General features: G+C 49.7%; 1 protein-coding gene across 1 annotated transcript; it reads left to right on the top strand.

The window, feature by feature from the left end:
* Window positions 1-198: 198 nt before the first annotated feature.
* On the top strand, window positions 199-18,488 carry LOC117565881 (protein purity of essence). Its single transcript, XM_034245220.2, is given in 15 exon segments — window positions 199-555; window positions 736-830; window positions 1,269-1,693; window positions 1,748-2,651; window positions 2,654-3,892; window positions 3,986-4,501; window positions 4,566-10,530; window positions 10,583-10,787; window positions 10,848-11,540; window positions 11,606-12,397; window positions 12,460-13,367; window positions 13,428-13,907; window positions 13,974-15,990; window positions 16,051-17,647; window positions 17,898-18,488. Coding segments are annotated over 15 exon segments (16,044 nt in total). The 5' UTR covers window positions 199-436; the 3' UTR covers window positions 17,987-18,488.
* Window positions 18,489-19,339: the final 851 nt, after the last annotated feature.

Below are 19,339 nucleotides of genomic sequence, written 5' to 3'. Positions count from 1 at the left end.
TAATGTGGAAAAATGTCAACACTCGGCAATAGCAAAGTGTGCCACGCCTATTTATTAACGTAATTGTAATCACAAATTCTATATTTTTTGTACGAATTGTAATTTTATCTAATTGCAGTAACTATCCCCTTCCTACAAAAAACCAGTAAACCCAAAAATATAATTTGTGCAAAGAGTTAACCAACACTAGACAGCTGTTTGTGTAAGGTGTGTCCACACCATACACAAAATACTCGACACTGAAAATTATTTGTCGTTCATTTTTGCATCATATACGTAAACAAAGAAAATACGCCACAACAAACAAGCCGCTAAATCCAATACCAAAGCACGCGAAACGTTGACATTTCGCTGCAGCAAAAGCAAATCGAAGTCGAACAAGAAGAAGAGAGCAGAAAAGTGAAAAAAGGGACGACGTCAAATCAGAGTTACAAAAATGTCGGCGCACAGCGGAGGTACGGATTGGAATACGGTTGTAAAACCTCTATTAACAAATCGTACAGGCGCTTTAAATAAAAATGAAATATGCAATATATTAAAAGCGATTACCAGATGGTGAGTGCAAATGCAAATAATGCGCAAATGGCGCAGTTGAAAATTAAATTTTTTTTCTGCTGCTTGGCTGCCTGCCTGCAAAGGTGACTTGCAAAATTAAATATGGCGACCCAGCAAAAAAGTGACGAAACTAAGAGAATTTCGTGTAAAACTTTAATTTGTGCGTTTCTATTTCTATAGTGAACATGATTTTTTCGATGACGAAAGCAATTACACGCAATTTTACACCGCGTTTGCGGCTCTGGCGGCCGATAAGCTCATGCAAATCAAGTCAAGTAAGTCTCTAACCCTCCTGACTCCTCTCCTCATCCCACATTTTGTCATACACTTGCTTTATTTTTTACACCACAATACGAAATACAGTGAATACTTTCTTGGGGTATACTCTTTGGATATGCAAGACCCTTCATTTGTTTAATAGAATATTTTTTATTACATCATAACGAAGTTAACTGCTTAAGAGGAATTCACTGTTTAGAATTTTTTTCGCGGCTAGTGTGTTAAGATTAAGTATCCGCTTAAGAGGGTGTTCAACTAATAGGTATATCCGTCTAAGGGAGTTTTCACTGTATATATGTTTATTAATTTGTTTTTACGCTTGAGAATGCAATTTTACGCATGACTCAGGAGGCAACTTGGTTTTATTTGTTTTTATATACATATATGCTACTTCTGATGAATGTTTGATTTATCTGTTTTTTCTTTCTTTACAGTTTGCCAGACGCAAATCGCACAGTTGCACGATGCGAGCGCGATTCTCATACGCTTCATACTTTTCCGCCTTCCGAAAGTGTCGGTCTATGAAATCAAATGGTTACTGGTGGCACTCAAAATGCTATGCGAGGGCCGCGAACACGCTGCAAATGGCTCTGGGGCTGCACAATTCGATTACAATGGCGTCGCTGCGGTGCTCAAGAGTGCCAAACACCCCGAGTCCAACAGTAAGAGCAGCAGCAGCAGTGGAGGTGTCAGTAGCGGAGGAAGTGGCGCAGCTGGCTCAGAAAAGGATTCACCAAAATCTGAGATAAAACGATCACGGTCCGATCTTTCTTCAGTGATATTGCAACAACTATTGGCACCTTTGGAGCCAGGCAAAATGACCTGGGTGCCACTAAGCGAAGAGATCAGCGATTGCACCGTAAGTAATAAAAGCAAAAGTAATTGATTCCACAACTAATTTAATTTTTGAAAGGAGCAATTGCTGGCAGCCAATGTGGAATATTTTCGGGATCAGCAAGGTGTGGATACGCTACTCGATGTGGGCGTTGCATTACCCATATTGAATCGGTATCGCTCCAAATACCAGGAAACTGTGGTTGGTGGCAAGACGCTGTATTTGCCTTTGACCCAAGTGGAGGCCAGCAGCGTTAAAGCGGCCATGACGCACATGCTCACCGATCTCTCGATATTGGCACAAGCGCATTCTTTAATTGCGCTGCAACCCTTGACTCCCAGTCGCATTGAGAAGCTGTCGGTGTGCGGCATTGCAGCCTTGTACAACGCCGTATTGACTTCGATAGCAGCCAGCGTGTTGAGTATGAGCCAGGCCAGCGGCAGCTCACAGAAACAACAGCCAACATCTTCAGCTGCATCGAGCAGTCAAACAACTGCAGGAGGCAGTAAGGATCACGATGATTTCGAGGAGCAAGCGTGCAGCATTGTCAACAAGGCGCTAGAGATTTACACGAGCATTGGCGAGATGTTTAAGGCCTCGGCACGCATGCATGTCTATCAGAACCATCTATGCTACGGCTCCTGGCTGCTCATCAGCGGCATACAGGGTGCCATGGGCGCCTCGGGCAGTAGCAGCAGCAGTACAGCTGCCAAAGCAGCCTCAACAACAAGTGAAACAACGGCGCCAAGCACGCCCATTGCACGAGTGAATTTATTCAAGGTGCAGCAAGGATTTGGCGAATTGAATGCCGCAATTGCCAATCACAGCATTAAATTGCTTTCCGAGCTAATTGATGATCTGAAAATCGAGGCGGCCTGCAACGCTGGCAGCTCAACAAGTGCCACCAACAGCAGTCTCGATGTGGAGCCAGCACAATTTGATATACTGCAAAACTACAGCGCCTTGCAGCGCATTGTGCGTGTGCTAACACGGCAACGCTGCATCAATTATTCACCTTCTTGGCCACTGTGGCATATCGCAAGGCGTGCACGTTGAAGCGTGCCAATACCAAAGATCGCACCGAATGCGAGCCAATTAGTTTCTCGGATTCAACCACATACTTCAATGATTCGTTGTCCTGTTCCGACAACTCGGAGGAGGATGACAGCGAGAGTTACTTGGGACATTGGTTCAAGGAGACACTATCGCCAGAAACACACGACGATAATGCCAACAACTGTGCGCAGGAGCGCAACGGTGATCAGAAGTCGGCATTGGTGCCAAAATTAGATGAACCACATGAGTACTTGGATCTGGCAGCGGATATATTTTGTTTCCTCGATCAGTTTCTGGCCAATCGTCATGCTTACATGCAACGCTATGTGAAGGCGGGCGTCAGTGATCAGCAGATGCTGCTGATGGCCAACATTATCAAGGACTTTGATCGCGATGTTATGCGCCAGGAGAGTGGCGGAGGCAACACTGGCGGTGCAGGCGGGGAGGCTAACTGCTCCAATTGGCAGACAGCCATGATACGTTTCTCAGGCGCCGCTGGACGCTATATACACAATTTGATCTCGACATCGCTGCTGTCGGAGCAGCTGCAATCGAATCTCTTGCAGCATTTGTCGATCTCCCCGTGGTCCACCGATACCAATAGCTGGCCACTACAAGTTTATCCCAGCACGTTGTCGGTGCTCGTGCAAATTTTATTATTGAAGCCCACGCAGGAAAAGGAAGCGGCTTGCTTATCGGTTTGGCATCGTTTGATCAACACGCTTGTTGAGGGCGTTTGCTCAACATCTTCGTCGGCCAGCGATACGGACTTTGAGGATCTCAATATTGAGCACGCCCAGCTGTTATTATTCCTCTTCCATTCGCTTAACTTGATGCAAAAGAAGTCCATATTGCTGTTGACAGCTGGCGGCGTTATTCGCTGTGCTGATGTTTGTCGAAGCATCGGCGTGGATCGCACAGTTCGCAACAGCCAGATGATGCTGCTGTCGCGGCTGTTACTCTTCTTGGAGTATCTCATGAAGCATCTGTACAATGCACCACCCGAGTTGCTCGATCAGGTGCGATGGAATCTGTTTAGCGTCAGCAGCATGCCGGATACGCAAAAGATTACGGATCTGCTGAACAGTCGTACCAAGCTGACTTCGTATTGTCGCCAGGACATTGAGGAGAAGTTCCGCAAGTCACCTGCAGGCGATTACAATTCAAGTGCGTATTAAGAAAGTTTTGGTTATATATAAAAATATTTTTATATATAGATACATTTAGTACATTTGCTAAATTCCCCTATTATCCTCGCAGACATTCGCCCCACTTTCTACTCACTGGTCACAACGGATCCGTCGAAACCGCATTGGTCGCAGGAATTCAAGCTGGATGGCCTAGCCTGGAACTTTATCCTGTGCACACCGGATAAACTCAAGTATCCGCTACTAGTGGATGCTTTGATTGATATACTGGCCATTACGGATATGTCGGCGCATGCCAGAGACAAGGATAATCTGCACAATCTGTGCGCCATGCAGTATTGCTTCAGCGTGGCCTGGAAACTTCTGTTGGGTCTGCCACCATCCACTTCGCATGTGGAATCGCTGAAGAGCGAGCGTGCGCCCAATTTACACTCGCTTATTTGGAGCATTCGTTGCCCTTTGGCCAACTCACACTATCTGGTGGTCAATAGTCTAATCAAGCAGGGCATGTACACGCAGTACGCGGAGTCGCTGTGGGGTCAGGTCGGAGATCGCGCCGCTGATATTCGCTACAGTCTCAAGCAGACGTCGCTGGGCGTAGAGGCTTTCAACAAGCTGCTGAACAAAGGTAGGTTTACAATGAATACACCATCGAGAAAAACAAGAAACTTAATAAACTTTATTTTTAGCAGCCTCCAATCCTCGTCTATCGGATCTCATACTGTTCGATGCACTGGTCGCGCACATGCAAGCTGTGGCCTGGGCGGACAAGGAGGGCTACAAACTGCAGCGCAAGGAGAGCGACAGCGAAAGCATCACTTCGGAGAGCAGGGAACGCGACAGTTCCAGTGCTGCCAATGATCCAGAGGTTTATTCCTCCAGCGAGTCCATCGATGATCCGCAATCCAAGCTGACCGAGGACAGCATATTAACACCCGGCGAGCTGCTGGAACGCACCCAGTTAAGCAATGAACTGCTCATGAAGTTGATGGACTCGTACACACTCATCTCGAACATTGTGCGCGCCCAGATGTTGAAGCAGCTGTCGAGTACAACGCCAGAGCAGGCGCTCAATTTGATTGTGCCGGTGGTGAGTGATAAGCCAGCCATAATGCTGGAGTTGCATGCGGCCTTCTTGAAGCTGTTGCCCAACGAGGACAAACAGCTGATTGCCAACGAGTGGCCCAAATGCTTGCTGGTCAACGATGATGCCTTCAATGGCAAACAACATCCCGTCGAGCCATACACTCTGAATGTTATCGATGCACACATCACAGAATTGACAAAATCCATAACATATTCAACGCTACACACTCTAAAGCATTGCTTGAAGTCCATACTTCATCTGCTGGAGCTGTTGCTGCCGTTCTGCACAGCAATTGGCGAGGTGGAATCGCAATTAAAGCCGCTGCTTATTGCTTCCATGATGGACATGCGTACCGATTATCTGCAGAGCCAGAGCGAACAATGTCTGCGCGAAATGCTCCATGGACTGACCAACGAGGCACATAAACAGCTGCTCTTTGAGCACATGATTGGACACTGTTATCACATGCTAATCGATTTTGCCGCGGAGTTGCGACAGCCAACAACGACAATTACAGCTGGAGAGCAGCAGGAACAGCGAGCGCTGTTTAACGAATCGATGCTCTTTGCGGTGCTGAAGACCATGATCAAGATGCTCGATGTCCCAACTGCTGTACAGGCAATGCGTCAATTCTTTAAGGAGCAGCGCGCTGGCAGCCTGACGACTTTGTTGCTCAGTTTCACGGGCACCACGCTGCCATTGAGTTATGCCCGCAAAATGCTGCAGTTTGTGGAGCGTTTGTTTGAGCAATCTTCTCAGCCGGATGCACACTTTCAGCACGAGGAGTTGGTCGAGTGCTTCGCAGAGCTGGGCACCGTGGATGTGGCACGTTTGAAGCTCTGGTTGGCGCACATTATTTACGGTCCCAATGTGGTGAATGCGGCGGCCAACAGCAGCAGCTGTGAAGCGTCATGCAAGCTGTTGACCAGCGTTATGCAACCGTCGAGCAGCTCGAGCAGCAATGCCCAGACACCCACGAATATGGCCACAGTTTCGGCCATGCCCAGCATCTCGGATCAACTGGATGCCATGGACATTGATTATGATTGCGCAGGAAATCCAGCGCCAAATACATCGCAAATCTTGAGCCTTTGGCAGGCCGCCAATCAGCCCAATAATCAATCGGAGGAGGATTCATCGCAGGCCTGCGACCAACAAGCAAACACAGCGACAACACATCGCAATGGTGCGCTGCTTTTAAGTTTCATCAAGTCGTTAGTGCGCGATCAACCAGCGGCTGCCCAATTGGCTGCGCCACTCTTCCAAGCGCTGCTGCAACTGGGACAAACATTGATTACGCCGCCACAAGATGGCTGCGACTTTGCGGATGTGCTGCAGATAATGATTACACTGGCAGATGCGGCGCCAGCACGTGGTCATGTGGCCCTCTTCAATACCACGTTGCTGTGGCTTGAACTGGCTAAGTTGCAGCTGCCGGACAAGCAACTGCGTCACGCCGAGAATGTGAGTGCACTACTCAAATATCTGAGCGAATTGTTGCAGGGCATCGGCTATCGTGGCAGTCGCCAGCATATGCCGCCGTGGGATGATGAGCTGCAGCTGGACATTGACGAGCTGTTCGATGAGTTGGCCGATGAGCAGCAGGAGCAGGATTCGCTGCTCGATGACTCCGATGAGGATACGCTGAACAATAAGCTCTGCACGTTCTCGCAAACGCAAAAGGAGTTCATGAATCAGCATTGGTATCATTGCCACACTTGTAACATGATTAACACGGTTGGTGTGTGCTCCGTTTGTGCACGTGTCTGCCACAAGGGGCATGACGTCAGCTACGCCAAGTATGGCAACTTCTTTTGCGACTGCGGCGCCAAGGAGGATGGTTCGTGTCAGGCGTTGAGTCGTCGTCTGCCCACAAGTGGCTGTGATTCGCGAGATGGCTACGTTGCTGCTCACATGAGTCTTTTGGCGGCGGGCAAGAAGCGTTCGATGCCGCAGACACAGCTGCGCAAGGATTCATTAAGTAACGAGCGCATTGCGCTGCTTGGCAAGTTGTTGGAACCGCATCGCGACGCACTGCAGCATCCGGATCAATGGCTGCTCGTTGTGCGCTGCATCTTGGAGTATTTCGATGTGTTGCTGCCATCGATACGCGAGAATTGCACGCTCTACTCCATTGTCGGCTGTCACAAGCGTGCCACGGCCGCTTTGGAGCGACTGCATCAACTGGATCAAAGTTTCCAGGTCACAGATCAATTGATGTTTGCCACACTCGGCTCACAGGAGGGCGCCTTTGAGAATGTGCGCATGAATTACTCTGGCGATCAGGGACAAACCATCAAGCACTTGATTTCATCGGGTGTGGTGCGTCGTGTGGCCTTCTGCTGTCTATCGTCGCCGCATGGCCGGCGTCAGCAGCTGGCCGTGTCGCATGAGAAGGGCAAGGTGACCATACTGCAGTTGTCAGCGTTACTGAAGCAGGCGGATGCCTCCAAGCGCAAATTGACGCTCACCCAGCTCAGCTCGGCGCCCATCGCTTGCACTGTGCTCTCGCTGGCCGCCAACCCATGCAATGAGGATTGTCTTGCCGTGTGCGGACTCAAGGAGTGTCATGTGCTGACCTTCTCCAGCAGCGGCAGCACCAACGAACACATTGTGGTCACTCCACAGCTGGACAATGGCAACTACATAAAGAAGGCTGTGTGGTTGCCGGGCTCGCAAACGTTGCTCGCCTTGGTCACCTCGGATTATGTCAAGATCTATGATTTGGCCGTGGATACTTACAGCCCCAAGTACTATTATCTGGTCGCTGTGGGCAAAATCAGGGATTGCACATTCATCTACCAGGAGGGCGCTTATTATATGTTGACTTTTGCCAGTAGCGGTTACATCTATTATCAGGCGCTGGACGAACAGAGTCTGGCCGTGCATGGTGATTTCTATGTGACAAATACGCTGGAGCTAAGCCATCATCACATCAAGGATGTCAATGGACAGGTGGGCGGCGGAGGCGTCTCCATTTACTATTCGCATGCACTGCAGTTGCTCTTCTACAGTTATGCCAGCGGACGTAGCTTTGTCTCGCCGCTAACCAATGTCAATCAAGGTGTCAAAGGCATCTACCATCTGGATACAAACTCTGCTGTGAGCAAGTCCTCCTCTAAGGGACCATTGCAACCATTGGTGCAGTGGACCGAGGTAGCGGGACATCCTGGCTTGATCTATGCCAACATGCAGACCTCAAACAATCCGATCATATTGATGCTGACGCCAGAACTGATCTACATGCAGGAGATCAAGGCACAGTCGGCCAAGTCGCGCATCATGGACGTGGTGGGGATACGCCACTCAGTGGCAGGCACCGAGAAGACAACCCTGCTGCTGCTCTGCGAGGATGGCAGTCTGCGCATCTTCTCTGCCCAACCAGAGCACACGAGCTTCTGGTTGTCGCCGCGGGTGCAACCGCTGGGCAATCAACTGTATTCGGCCACGCTGCTGGCCAAGAGCGGAAGTACTACAACGGCAAACAGTCCCAAATCGAAGCCTAACAAGCTGCCTCGAAAATCCGCAGGCGGACAGCAGAAACAACTGACTTCGGGCGGTGTGCCCGTCTTTCCCATTGATTTCTTCGAGCACTGCAACATGCTGGCTGATGTCGAGTTCGGTGGCAACGATTTGCTGCAGATCTACAACAAGCAGAAGCTCAAGACGCGACTCTTCTCCACGGGGATGTTTGTGGCTAGTGCGCGAGCGAATGGCTTCACCCTCGAGGTGCTCAACAGCGATCCCAACGTTGTGATGGTCGGCATACGTGTCCTCCTCGGTACCCAGGATCCACAGCGTGCACCGCAATCGGTGAGTATTCTGGGACGCACGATTCCAACGCCTGTGCGACGTGCTCGCTGGTTTGATATACCGCTGACGCGTGAGGAAATGCTGCAGTCTGACAAGCTGCTCAAGGTGTGCTTTGCCAAGTCACAGGATCCGGAGCATGTGACGTTGCTCGATTGCATTGAGGTGTACGGCAAGTCAAAGGAGCTCGTGGGTTGGCCCGACGATAGCGAAGAGTTGCCCGCAGCCAGTGGAGGTGTTGGCAACAATGCGGCCACAGCGATTGCTTCGCCAGCGAGTGCAGCCAACTTTGGCGAGGGCTTCAATTGCATCACACAACTGGACAGAATGTGCACACATTTGCTGGAGGTGCTCGATTGTGCGCTGCATCTGCTCGGCAACGGAGGCGCTGTTGCCAGCGCCATGCGCCAGAAGGCGGTGAAGACAGCGAGTGCATTGTTATTGCTGCCCACACCGAATCCTGTGCAGACCCAAGCACGCTACGTGCTGGCCACGCTCTACGGCAGTCGCAGCTCCTATCACAGCTACAAGGATGGTGTGCTGCTGCAGTTTGTGCACGGCGAGCTGCAGGCCATGCAACCGAAACTCGCACAGCTCGACACATTGCAAGACATTGACCCAGAGGCCTTTTATCGCTTGATTCTGCTAGTGCGCGGAGTGGCCAATGCGCGTCCTCAATCGCTGGCAAAGATCTGTGCCGAATGCAACTATGATATTGTGCCGTCACTAATGGCCATTGTGCTGGAGCTGCATAAGGTTACGCCGGGACTGGATGAACCCACGAATATTGTACGACGCGGTCTGTGTCAGGCTGAGACCATCGTGCATTGTCTGGTGGAGATTATGTATGGCTTTGCGCTGGCCGATGCCAGTCAAGTGGGTCGCATGACCAAATACTTTATTGGACTGCTAAAGCACGACGCCAGTGTGATAAGCCACAGCGCCAAGGAGGCGCTCATCTTGCTGCTCAGTCCGCGCATGAAGCGACGCAAGCCCGCCGTGGTCTCCACGCCACCAGCTTGCTCGACGCCCACACCTTCGACGTCCGCCATCAGCAGCAGCAATCTAAGCGCACTTCAAGGTGCTGCCTCCCAGGCAGCCAGCGACATCATCGAGGAAGCAGCTGCTGCGGCTGTGGATGCCGCCGCTGTGGCTGTTGCTGGTGGCAATGCTGGAGCGGATGCCAATGCACTGCTCGAAGGAGATGCAGCTGGCGGACAACAGCAACAGCAGCGTTTGAGTTTCATGGGCTTTGGCTTCCCGCGGCTGCTTGGACTGCCCGAGGATGCGGATGATGATGCCATCATGGACTTTGCCATTGCCGTCAGTCTGCAGGAGAGTGCCGGTGATCCGAATGTGCCGCAATCTGTGCAACAGGCATTGGTGAATTTGGCCCGCATACGTTTGGGTGCCGCGGCTGCACCGGGTGCGGTTAGTGGCGACACAGCTGGCTCGGATGATGATGAGGGCTCCAACGTAGCCACCGATGGTTCCACGTTGCGCACGTCGCCCGCTGAACCCGCTGGCAGCGGAGGATCCGAGAGCGGCGGCAGCGGCGTGGAGAGCATTGGCGGCACCTCGGCGCGCAGCAGCAACTTTGGAGATCATGCGAATGCATCGCCGCCGCGCCAGGGCAAGGATCAGGATGCCGAGCAGCCGGGTCCGAGTGGCAGTTGCGTGGCCGCATTGAGCGCCATGAGCAGCAGCGAGGATAACGAGATCAACGAGGACGAGAAGCTCAGCAAGTTGCATGATCTAAGGTGAGTTTGGAAGTCGTTTCTAAAGAGATGTTAGACTAATCTCTGTTTACAGAATTGCCGTGCTGGAAAGCATCATCGAGCATCTGGGCACCTTTGATCTGTGCAATGGATTACAGGCCATACCACTCATACAAGTTATACTGATGCTAACCACGGATCTAAATGGCAACAATGAGCGTGATCAGCAAGTGCTGCAGGATTTGTTAGCCGCTCTAGTCGAGTACGTGGAGATTGGCAAGCGAGGCGCAGCCACCAAGGTAACAAATGCATGAAAGCTTTCATTTAAAGCAACTTAATTAAATACCAATTACTTATAGATGGAAACCAAATGCCCAGGCAACGAAGTGCGTCTTGCGCTACTTTCGCTCTTTGGCGTCATGATGGGCAAGACAAAGTCAAAGCAGACGGGCACCACATCACCCCCGCATCAGTTTAAGGACAACAGCTCCTTTGTGGCCAGCACCACAGCGAATGTGCTGAGCAAGAGTGGAGCTTTTGTTTATGCCTTAGAGGCGCTCAACACGCTTCTCGTGCACTGGAAGCAGGTGCTCGGCGATCCTTATGCTGCTGGCGGCGTCAGCGGTGCCCAGCCAGCTGCGGGCAATGGATCGAACAACGGCAACGCAGGACAGTTGCTAAAGCCTATTAAACACGGCCCCAAACCAGACATATCGATACTCATACCGCACAACTATTTGAAGAACTATCCCGACATCTTTGAGTCGTATGATGCGCTGCTCACCGAGATCATTGTGCGTCTGCCATATCAGATATTGCGATTAAGCAGCGCACATCCGGATAACTATGACAGTGGCTTCTGTGAGGCAATGACTTTCACGCTCTGCGAATACATGATGCTCAATCTGAATGCATTACTGCGTCGCCAAGTACGCAAGCTGCTCATGTACATTTGCGGCAGCAAGGAGAAGTTCCGCATGTATCGCGATGGGCATTCGCTCGATGCACACTTCCGTGTGGTGAAACGCGTCTGCAATATTGTCAGCAGCAAGGTGAGAACTAATCTTAATTGATAATTCATCCATTCTTTGCTAATTCCCCTTGTGAACTTTTACAGAATGGCGCTCCTTACAATGTCAATCCGCCACTGCTGAGCTACGATGCATTGGTTGAGCTCACGGAGCATCTGCGCACCTGCCAGGAGATTAGCCAGATGCGGACGGGCAACTGGCAAAAATTCTGCGTGGTGCACGAGGATGCACTCGCCATGCTCATGGAGATTGCCTGCTATCAGCTGGACGATGGCGTCTCTCCCATAATCATACAACTTTTGCAGTCCGCAGTCTGCAATATGCCATTGCCACTGGCAGCTGGCGTCAAGCAGCAACAGCAACAACAGTTGCAACAACAACAGCAGCAACAAGTGGCACAGCCCTCGACGAGCAGCAAGTTGCGCGGAGAGCGCGAGAAGAGCGAGGACACTGACACCGCCTACTACTCCAAATTCGACCCGGCACAGTGCAGCACATTTGTGCATCAGATCTTCCGCTATGCCAGCGATGCCCTCATCATACGCTTTGTGCGCATCTTTTTGCTCGAGAACAATGTGAGTCAGCTGCGCTGGCAGGCGCATTCGTTTATGACGGGTCTCTTCGAGCATGCCAACGAGCGGCAGCGCGAGAAACTGCTCACCATCTTCTGGAATCTGTGGCCGCTGGTGCCGAGCTATGGACGTCGCACTGCGCAATTTGTTGATCTGTTGGGCTACTTGACGCTTAGCACGCGCAGCATTACGGAGCGACTGCCAGAGTTCGTGTCGCGTGCTGTCGATGTGCTGCGCCAGCAGAACGAGCTGCTCTGCAAGCATCCGAATGCGCCTATCTATACAACTTTAGAGTCCATACTGCAGGTGAGTCTAGTTATTAAATAGAATTTTGAACTGTGAAACGTAAAACATAATTTTTTTCCTAGGTAAATGGTTATTACCTAGAATCGGAACCGTGTCTGGTGTGCAATAATCCCGAGGTGCCGATGGCCAACATCAAGCTGCCTTCGGTTAAATCGGACTCGAAGTATACGACAACCACAATGATCTACAAGCTGGTCCAATGCCACACCATCTCCAAACTGATTGTGCGCATTGCGGATCTCAAACGCACCAAAATGGTGCGCACCATCAATGTCTACTACAACAATCGCAGCGTTCAGGCTGTTGTCGAGCTCAAGAACCGACCGGCGCTGTGGCACAAGGCGCGTTCCGTGTCCCTGCAGTCGGGACAGACCGAGTTGAAGATTGATTTTCCGCTGCCTATAACAGCCTGCAATCTGATGATTGAATTCGCCGACTTCTACGAGACTGTCAGCGGTTCCAGCGAGAATCTACAGTGTCCACGCTGCAGTGCAGCGGTGCCTGCGTATCCCGGTGTTTGTGGTAATTGTGGCGAGAACGTGTTCCAGTGCCACAAGTGTCGGGCCATCAACTATGACGAGAAGGATCCGTTCTTGTGCCATGCCTGCGGCTTCTGTAAATATGCCAAGTTCGATTTCAGCATGTATGCGCGTGTTTGTTGCGCTGTGGATCCAATTGAGTCCGCGGAGGATCGTGCCAAGACGGTACAGTTGATTCACAGTTCGTTGGAGCGGGCGGATCGCATCTATCGCCAGCTGTTGACCAACAAACAAATGCTGGAATTGCTCATACAGAAGGTGGCCGAGCATCGCAGCAGCGATCGTTTGGTGGAGGACAACATGGGCAGCGTGCACAGCACGTCGCAGGTGAACAAAATCATCCAGCTGCTGGCGCAGAAATATTGCGTCGAGTCGCGCACTAGCTTCGAGGAGCTCAGCAAGATTGTGCAGAAGGTGAAGGCGTGTCGCAGGTGAGAGGGACACTTGACTTAACAGTTAAAGATCGATTATAATTGTGTTATTTTCTGCAGTGAATTAGTTGCGTATGATCGCCAGCAACAGGATCAGCCAGCCGCAACGCTTCCCTCTGGCGCTGAGGTGAGTCACACAACGAATCGCTGCTATGGCTGCGCCTTGGCATCCACAGAACAATGCTTGACGCTGCTGCGAGCCATGGCCTACAACTATGACTGTCGTGTGGGTCTCTACAGCCAGGGGCTGGTTAGCGAGCTGGCCGAGCACAATTTGCGACGCGGCACACCACAGATTCAAGAGGAGGTGCGCAATCTGCTGGTGGTGCTCACCAAGGACAATGCCGAGGCCTGTATGCATCTGCTGCAGTTGGTCACTGCGCGTGTGAAGAACGCGTTGATGGGATCCATACCGTTGATTAGTTTGGAGGCGGCTGTGCATCAGGAGATGACGCTGCTGGAGGTGCTACTCGGCCAGGACGATGTGTGCTGGGAGTACAAGCTGAAGGTCATCTTTGAGCTGTTCATCAGCAACTGTCGGTGAGTTGAGGAAAACTTTTTACAACTGTTTGTGTGGCAAATGTTAATTTTCTATATTTGCCATAGTTTACCACGTGGTCCAGTTACCTCGGTGTTGCATCCTTGTCTGCGCATCATGCAGAATCTGATTTGTCCTGCGCTGCCCAACAGCGCCAGCAAGAACAACAACAATCAGCAGCAGCAGCAACAACAGTCGCAGCAACCGCAGCAGCAACAACAGCAATCACAACAATCGCCCACGGAAATGTGCAGCATTAAGCTGCTTGAAGGCAACACTATTGATTATCGTGCTTGGCTCAATTCAGATCGCAATCACGAGTACAGTGCTTGGAGTAGTCGCATGCCGACCACAACCACTAGCAGCAAGGGCAACCAGCATCGGCAGGAGGGCAAGCAACGCGCCAGCAAGCAGCAGGCAACGTCAGCAGGCGATACAATTAAGCGTCGTGGCGATGTGCGTGCTGCCTTCTTGTCGGAAAAGTATGGACTGCGTTGGCGCCAGCGTGTGCTCGATAAGGAGAAGGTAATCAAGCCCCTGGTGTTCAATGCCAAGTGGATACAACCGTTGCTCTTCAATGCCAACTCGCGGTTTGGCCGCCAGTTGGCGTGCTCTCTGCTCAGCGGCCTTTGTCGCACCAGTGAACGCAAGCAGCAGGCATTAAACATGCTAACCGGCTTCCTTAAGCATGTGGGCGAAGCTGGAGAGGCAAGTGCCGAGTTCCTTACGCTCTATCGCACCGTGGCCACAGAGACACCTTGGCTGCAGTATCTTGTGCTGCGCGGAGTGCTTAACGATATTTCCCAATTGCTCGCTGTGGAGATAACTAAAATACATCGCATGGAGGAGCACTCGCTGTCATCGGACCTATCGCTGGGCTATGCTTTGCGCCAGTATGTGGAGCTCTTGTGGCTGTTCCTTGAGTGCCCCAACATTCGACGCACCTACAAGACGCGTCTGCTGGGTCCAGTGCTGGAGAGCTATTTGGCATTGCGTAGTCTGGTGGTGCAACGTACTCGTCTGATCGATGATGCGCAGGAGAAGCTGCTGGAGATGCTGGAGGAGATGACTAGCGGCACAGAGGAGGAGACTCGTGCCTTTATGGAGATTCTCATCGATACGGTGGAGAAGACACGCATGAATGACATCAAAACGCCCGTGTTTATCTTCGAGCGTTTATACTCGATCATCCATCCCGAGGAGCACGACGAGAGCGAATTCTACATGACACTGGAGAAGGATCCACAGCAGGAGGACTTTTTGCAAGGTCGTATGCTCGGCAATCCGTATCCATCCAGCGAGGTGGGCTTGGGACCGCTAATGCGCGATGTGAAGAACAAAATCTGCACAGATTGCGAGCTGATTGCGCTGCTCGAGGATGACAACGGCATGGAGCTGCTGGTCAACAACAAGATAATTAGCCTGGATCTGCCTGTGAAGGATGTGTACAAGAAAGTTTGGCTGGCCGAAGGCGGCGATCGGGACGCCATGCGCATTGTTTATCGCATGCGTGGTTTGCTCGGCGATGCCACCGAAGAATTTGTGGAAACACTCAATAACAAGAGCCAAGAGCAAGTGGACACCGAGCAGCTGTATCGTATGGCCAATGTGCTGGCCGATTGCAATGGACTGCGTGTGATGCTGGAGCGCATCGGCAGCCTGCAGCGCATCTCGCGACAACGTGAACTCATTCAGGTGCTGCTCAAGTTATTCCTCATCTGTGTCAAGGTGCGACGCTGTCAGGAGGTGCTCTGCCAGCCCGAGGTGGGCGCCATTAATACGCTGCTTAAGGTGCTGCAGATGTGCCTGCAATCGGAGAACGATTCTATTCAATCGGCTGTTACGGAACAGTTGCTCGAAATCATGGAAACCATACTTTCAAAGGCTGCCAGCGATACGCTTGACTCGTTTTTGCAGTTCTCGCTCACTTTTGGTGGTCCCGAGTATGTCAGTGCGTTGATCTCCTGCACCGATTGTCCCAATGTGCGCAACAATCCATCGGTGTTGCGGCATCTCATTCGTGTGCTGGCTGCGCTTGTCTATGGCAACGAGGTCAAGATGGCGCTGCTCTGCGAACACTTTAAGGTGAGAATTATATGAGAGTTTCCCTCTGCCGCTGTGCTTACTAATTTTCTTTTTGTTTAGCACACACTTGACTTCAATCGCTTTGATACTGAGCGCACCACTGAGGAGGAATTCAAGCTGGAACTGTTCTGCGTGCTCACCAATCAGATTGAGCACAATTGCATTGGCGGCACCCTTAAGGATTACATCGTTAGCCTGGGCATAGTGGAGCGAGCACTCGCCTACATAATGGAGCATGCGCCATGTGTGAAACCAACGCTGCTGCGAACGGACTCGGATGAGCTAAAGGAGTTTATATCGCGACCCAGCTTGAAGTACATATTGCGCTTCCTCACCGGCCTCGCCAATCATCATGAGGCCACACAGCTGGCCATCAGCAAAGACATTATACCTATTATACATCGACTGGAGCAGGTGTCGAGCGACGAGCATGTCGGCAGTTTAGCCGAGAATCTGCTAGAGGCACTCAGCACCGATGCGGCGACGGCATCGCGTGTTCAACAGGTGCGCGACTTTACGCGCGCCGAGAAGAAGCGACTGGCGATGGCGACGCGAGAGAAGCAACTGGATGCGCTCGGTATGCGCACCAACGAGAAGGGACAGGTGACAGCCAAGGGATCAATACTGCAGAAAATCGAAAAGCTGCGCGACGAGACGGGCCTGACGTGTTTCATCTGCCGCGAGGGCTACTCCTGCCAGCCTGAGAAGGTGCTGGGCATCTACACGTTCACCAAGCGCTGCAATGTTGAGGAATTTGAGCTAAAGTCACGGAAGACCATTGGATACACCACTGTTACCCACTTTAATGTCGTGCACGTGGATTGTCACACCTCGGCCATACGCTTGACGCGTGGCCGCGATGAGTGGGATCGTGCCAGTCTGCAGAATGCCAACACTCGGTGCAATGGGCTGCTGCCACTGTGGGGACCAGCTGTTGGTGAGGCCGCCTTCTCCGGTTGCATGACCCGCCACAGCAGCTACATGCAGGAGAGCACCCAGCGTTGCGATATCTCGTATACGAGCAGCATACACGATCTGAAGCTGCTGTTGGTGCGTTTCGCCTGGGAGCGTAGCTTCCACGATGATGCTGGCGGCGGCGGTCCACAATCCAATATGCACTTTGTGCCCTACCTGCTCTTCTATGCGGTCTATTTGCTGCTCTCCTCACGCTCTGCGGCCAGGGACAGCAAAACTCTGCTCAATTATCTAACTGCAGTGCCCAGCGAAAAATGGCTGGAGTGTGGCTACGAGGTCGATGGACCACTCTACCAGCTGACCATTTCGCTGTCACTGCACAGTCGCGAGATGTGGAACAAGCATAAGCTGGCGCATCTAAAGCGTCTCGTGGCAGTGGCCCAGGCGCGTCATGTGTCACCGTCTGTGCTGTGCAAGGCGCTGCTAGCGCCATCAGATCGTCAGGCCAAGGAGTATGCAGTGTATAAGCCGTTCCTTATGATGTGGTCACTCATCGATATGATCTACAACACGCTGTTCAAGACCGTCAGCACGCCCAAGGAAGAAGATTGGCAGGCTTCGCTGTTTGAGTACATACGCAAGAACGATGAGGCCATGCTCAAGTCCACAGACAGCATTCTGCAGACGTTAACGGATGAGTTTTTGCCCTGCACCTCCTTTGCAGAGTTCTGCGATGTAGCAGGTACGATCATTAGATAATACGCTTCTATACATCCATCTATATTCATTCTTCCCATTGATATTTATTTAATCCATATACATTCATCTACTTTTTATATTCATTTATTTCCAACTATATCTGTAATTCGTAATGATTCATATTTATCCATCCCTATATACTCTATAAACATTTATTTAATATCTATATAATGTTATCTACAAACATCTTCCTTCCTATAATCATTATTAATACTGTTTCTATTTCCTTGCAGGTTTACTAAATCTGATTGAGCAGCCGGACAGCTTTATCGAGGAGGTGCTCGCCACGCTGCCCACCACGACTGCGACCAGCTCTAGTTAAGTTCAAGAATACAGCAGTAGAGTTTTTAGCATATTTTACAATGAATGCAACTTAATGAACTTACACTAACACTAATCGGCGGATCAGCTGCAGCTGTGTGTTTCGCTTATAAGCATAATATGCATAATAATACTTATATATTTATCACCTATATCTATTTAATCAATAAAATTATTCGTTTGCACAATGAAAAAGAACAAAAGTGAGATTCACAAGACGTGTTGTACATTCAATTTATCTTTAACTTTATTGACACACATACCTTATACATAGAAGTTTACATTTATATATATAAAAATAATACACATAATAATCATATTGCAAAATGGGACGTAAACTAAAAACAAAAAATCATCTGTAAATATCATCAGTTTATCAGTTCTATAAATTTCGCTAATTTCTTCCCAAGAAACAAACTTTTCTCATCATATGCTAAATAACAAATCAAATTATGTTTAGGGAATAATTTAAAAGGAAGAAAGTGTCTTTTCTTTTTGTTTTTTTTTTTTTTTTAAAGCCATAGTGAAAAATGTGTTACAACCATTTGGTTACTGAGTGTTTTAGTATAGTATTCATTGAGTGTGTGATTAAGGAAATTCGAGAGTTTATCTTCACTGAGATTCTATTTGTTCGATAGTTGCTGCTTATTGTTGCTGTTGCTTGTTAAGTAAAAGTATAAAAGCTCGGAGTGTGGCAAGGGTGTGTGTGTGTAAACATAACGAGTGTAGAAAAACGAGAAAGAGACAGTCGATTATGCCCGACTGTAAGATACTCGGTACAGTTGCACACTAATTGCATAACTTAAGATCGTGTGTATAATTGAAAGTAATACCAATTTTCGAAATAAATATCTGAATTACAGAAATGGATAAAAACGGACAGACGAAAAGCTAACTCTATATCGATGTTCCAATCCAAATAGTATGCTGCCTTCTTTAAGGTACCGAGTATTTTCTTTACTTGGGAGCATATATAAATATATAGTTTGCTTCTTTTGTTTGTTTGTTCTTAAATTAGTAGGTACACAGGTGCAAAAAGTGCGAGAGAGCTGTACGTAAGTTATTAATTGTAACTAATTAACTAAATTGAGCAATTGCTAACCATCAACCGAGACGTATACTGGGGTAGGGTATTGTATATGATAATACTCTTTATATAAAAAATTCATTATATTTACGAGTAAGACGGAATAATAATAATAAAAAAAATATACAAATATAAAAATAATAATGATAATAATAATACCTTAACCGATAATAAAATATCATGGAGATTCTGATTCGTAACGCTGGCGATGACACATTTTGTATTACATATACATATAATAAATACATGTTATTGTATTAAATATTT

The sequence above is a fragment of the Drosophila albomicans genome, chromosome 2L (genome assembly GCF_009650485.2).
Source record: "Drosophila albomicans strain 15112-1751.03 chromosome 2L, ASM965048v2, whole genome shotgun sequence".
Taxonomy (NCBI): domain Eukaryota; kingdom Metazoa; phylum Arthropoda; class Insecta; order Diptera; family Drosophilidae; genus Drosophila; species Drosophila albomicans.
The sequence above is the reverse complement of the archived record's forward strand: the minus strand, read 5'-3'. Positions and strand labels throughout refer to the sequence as shown.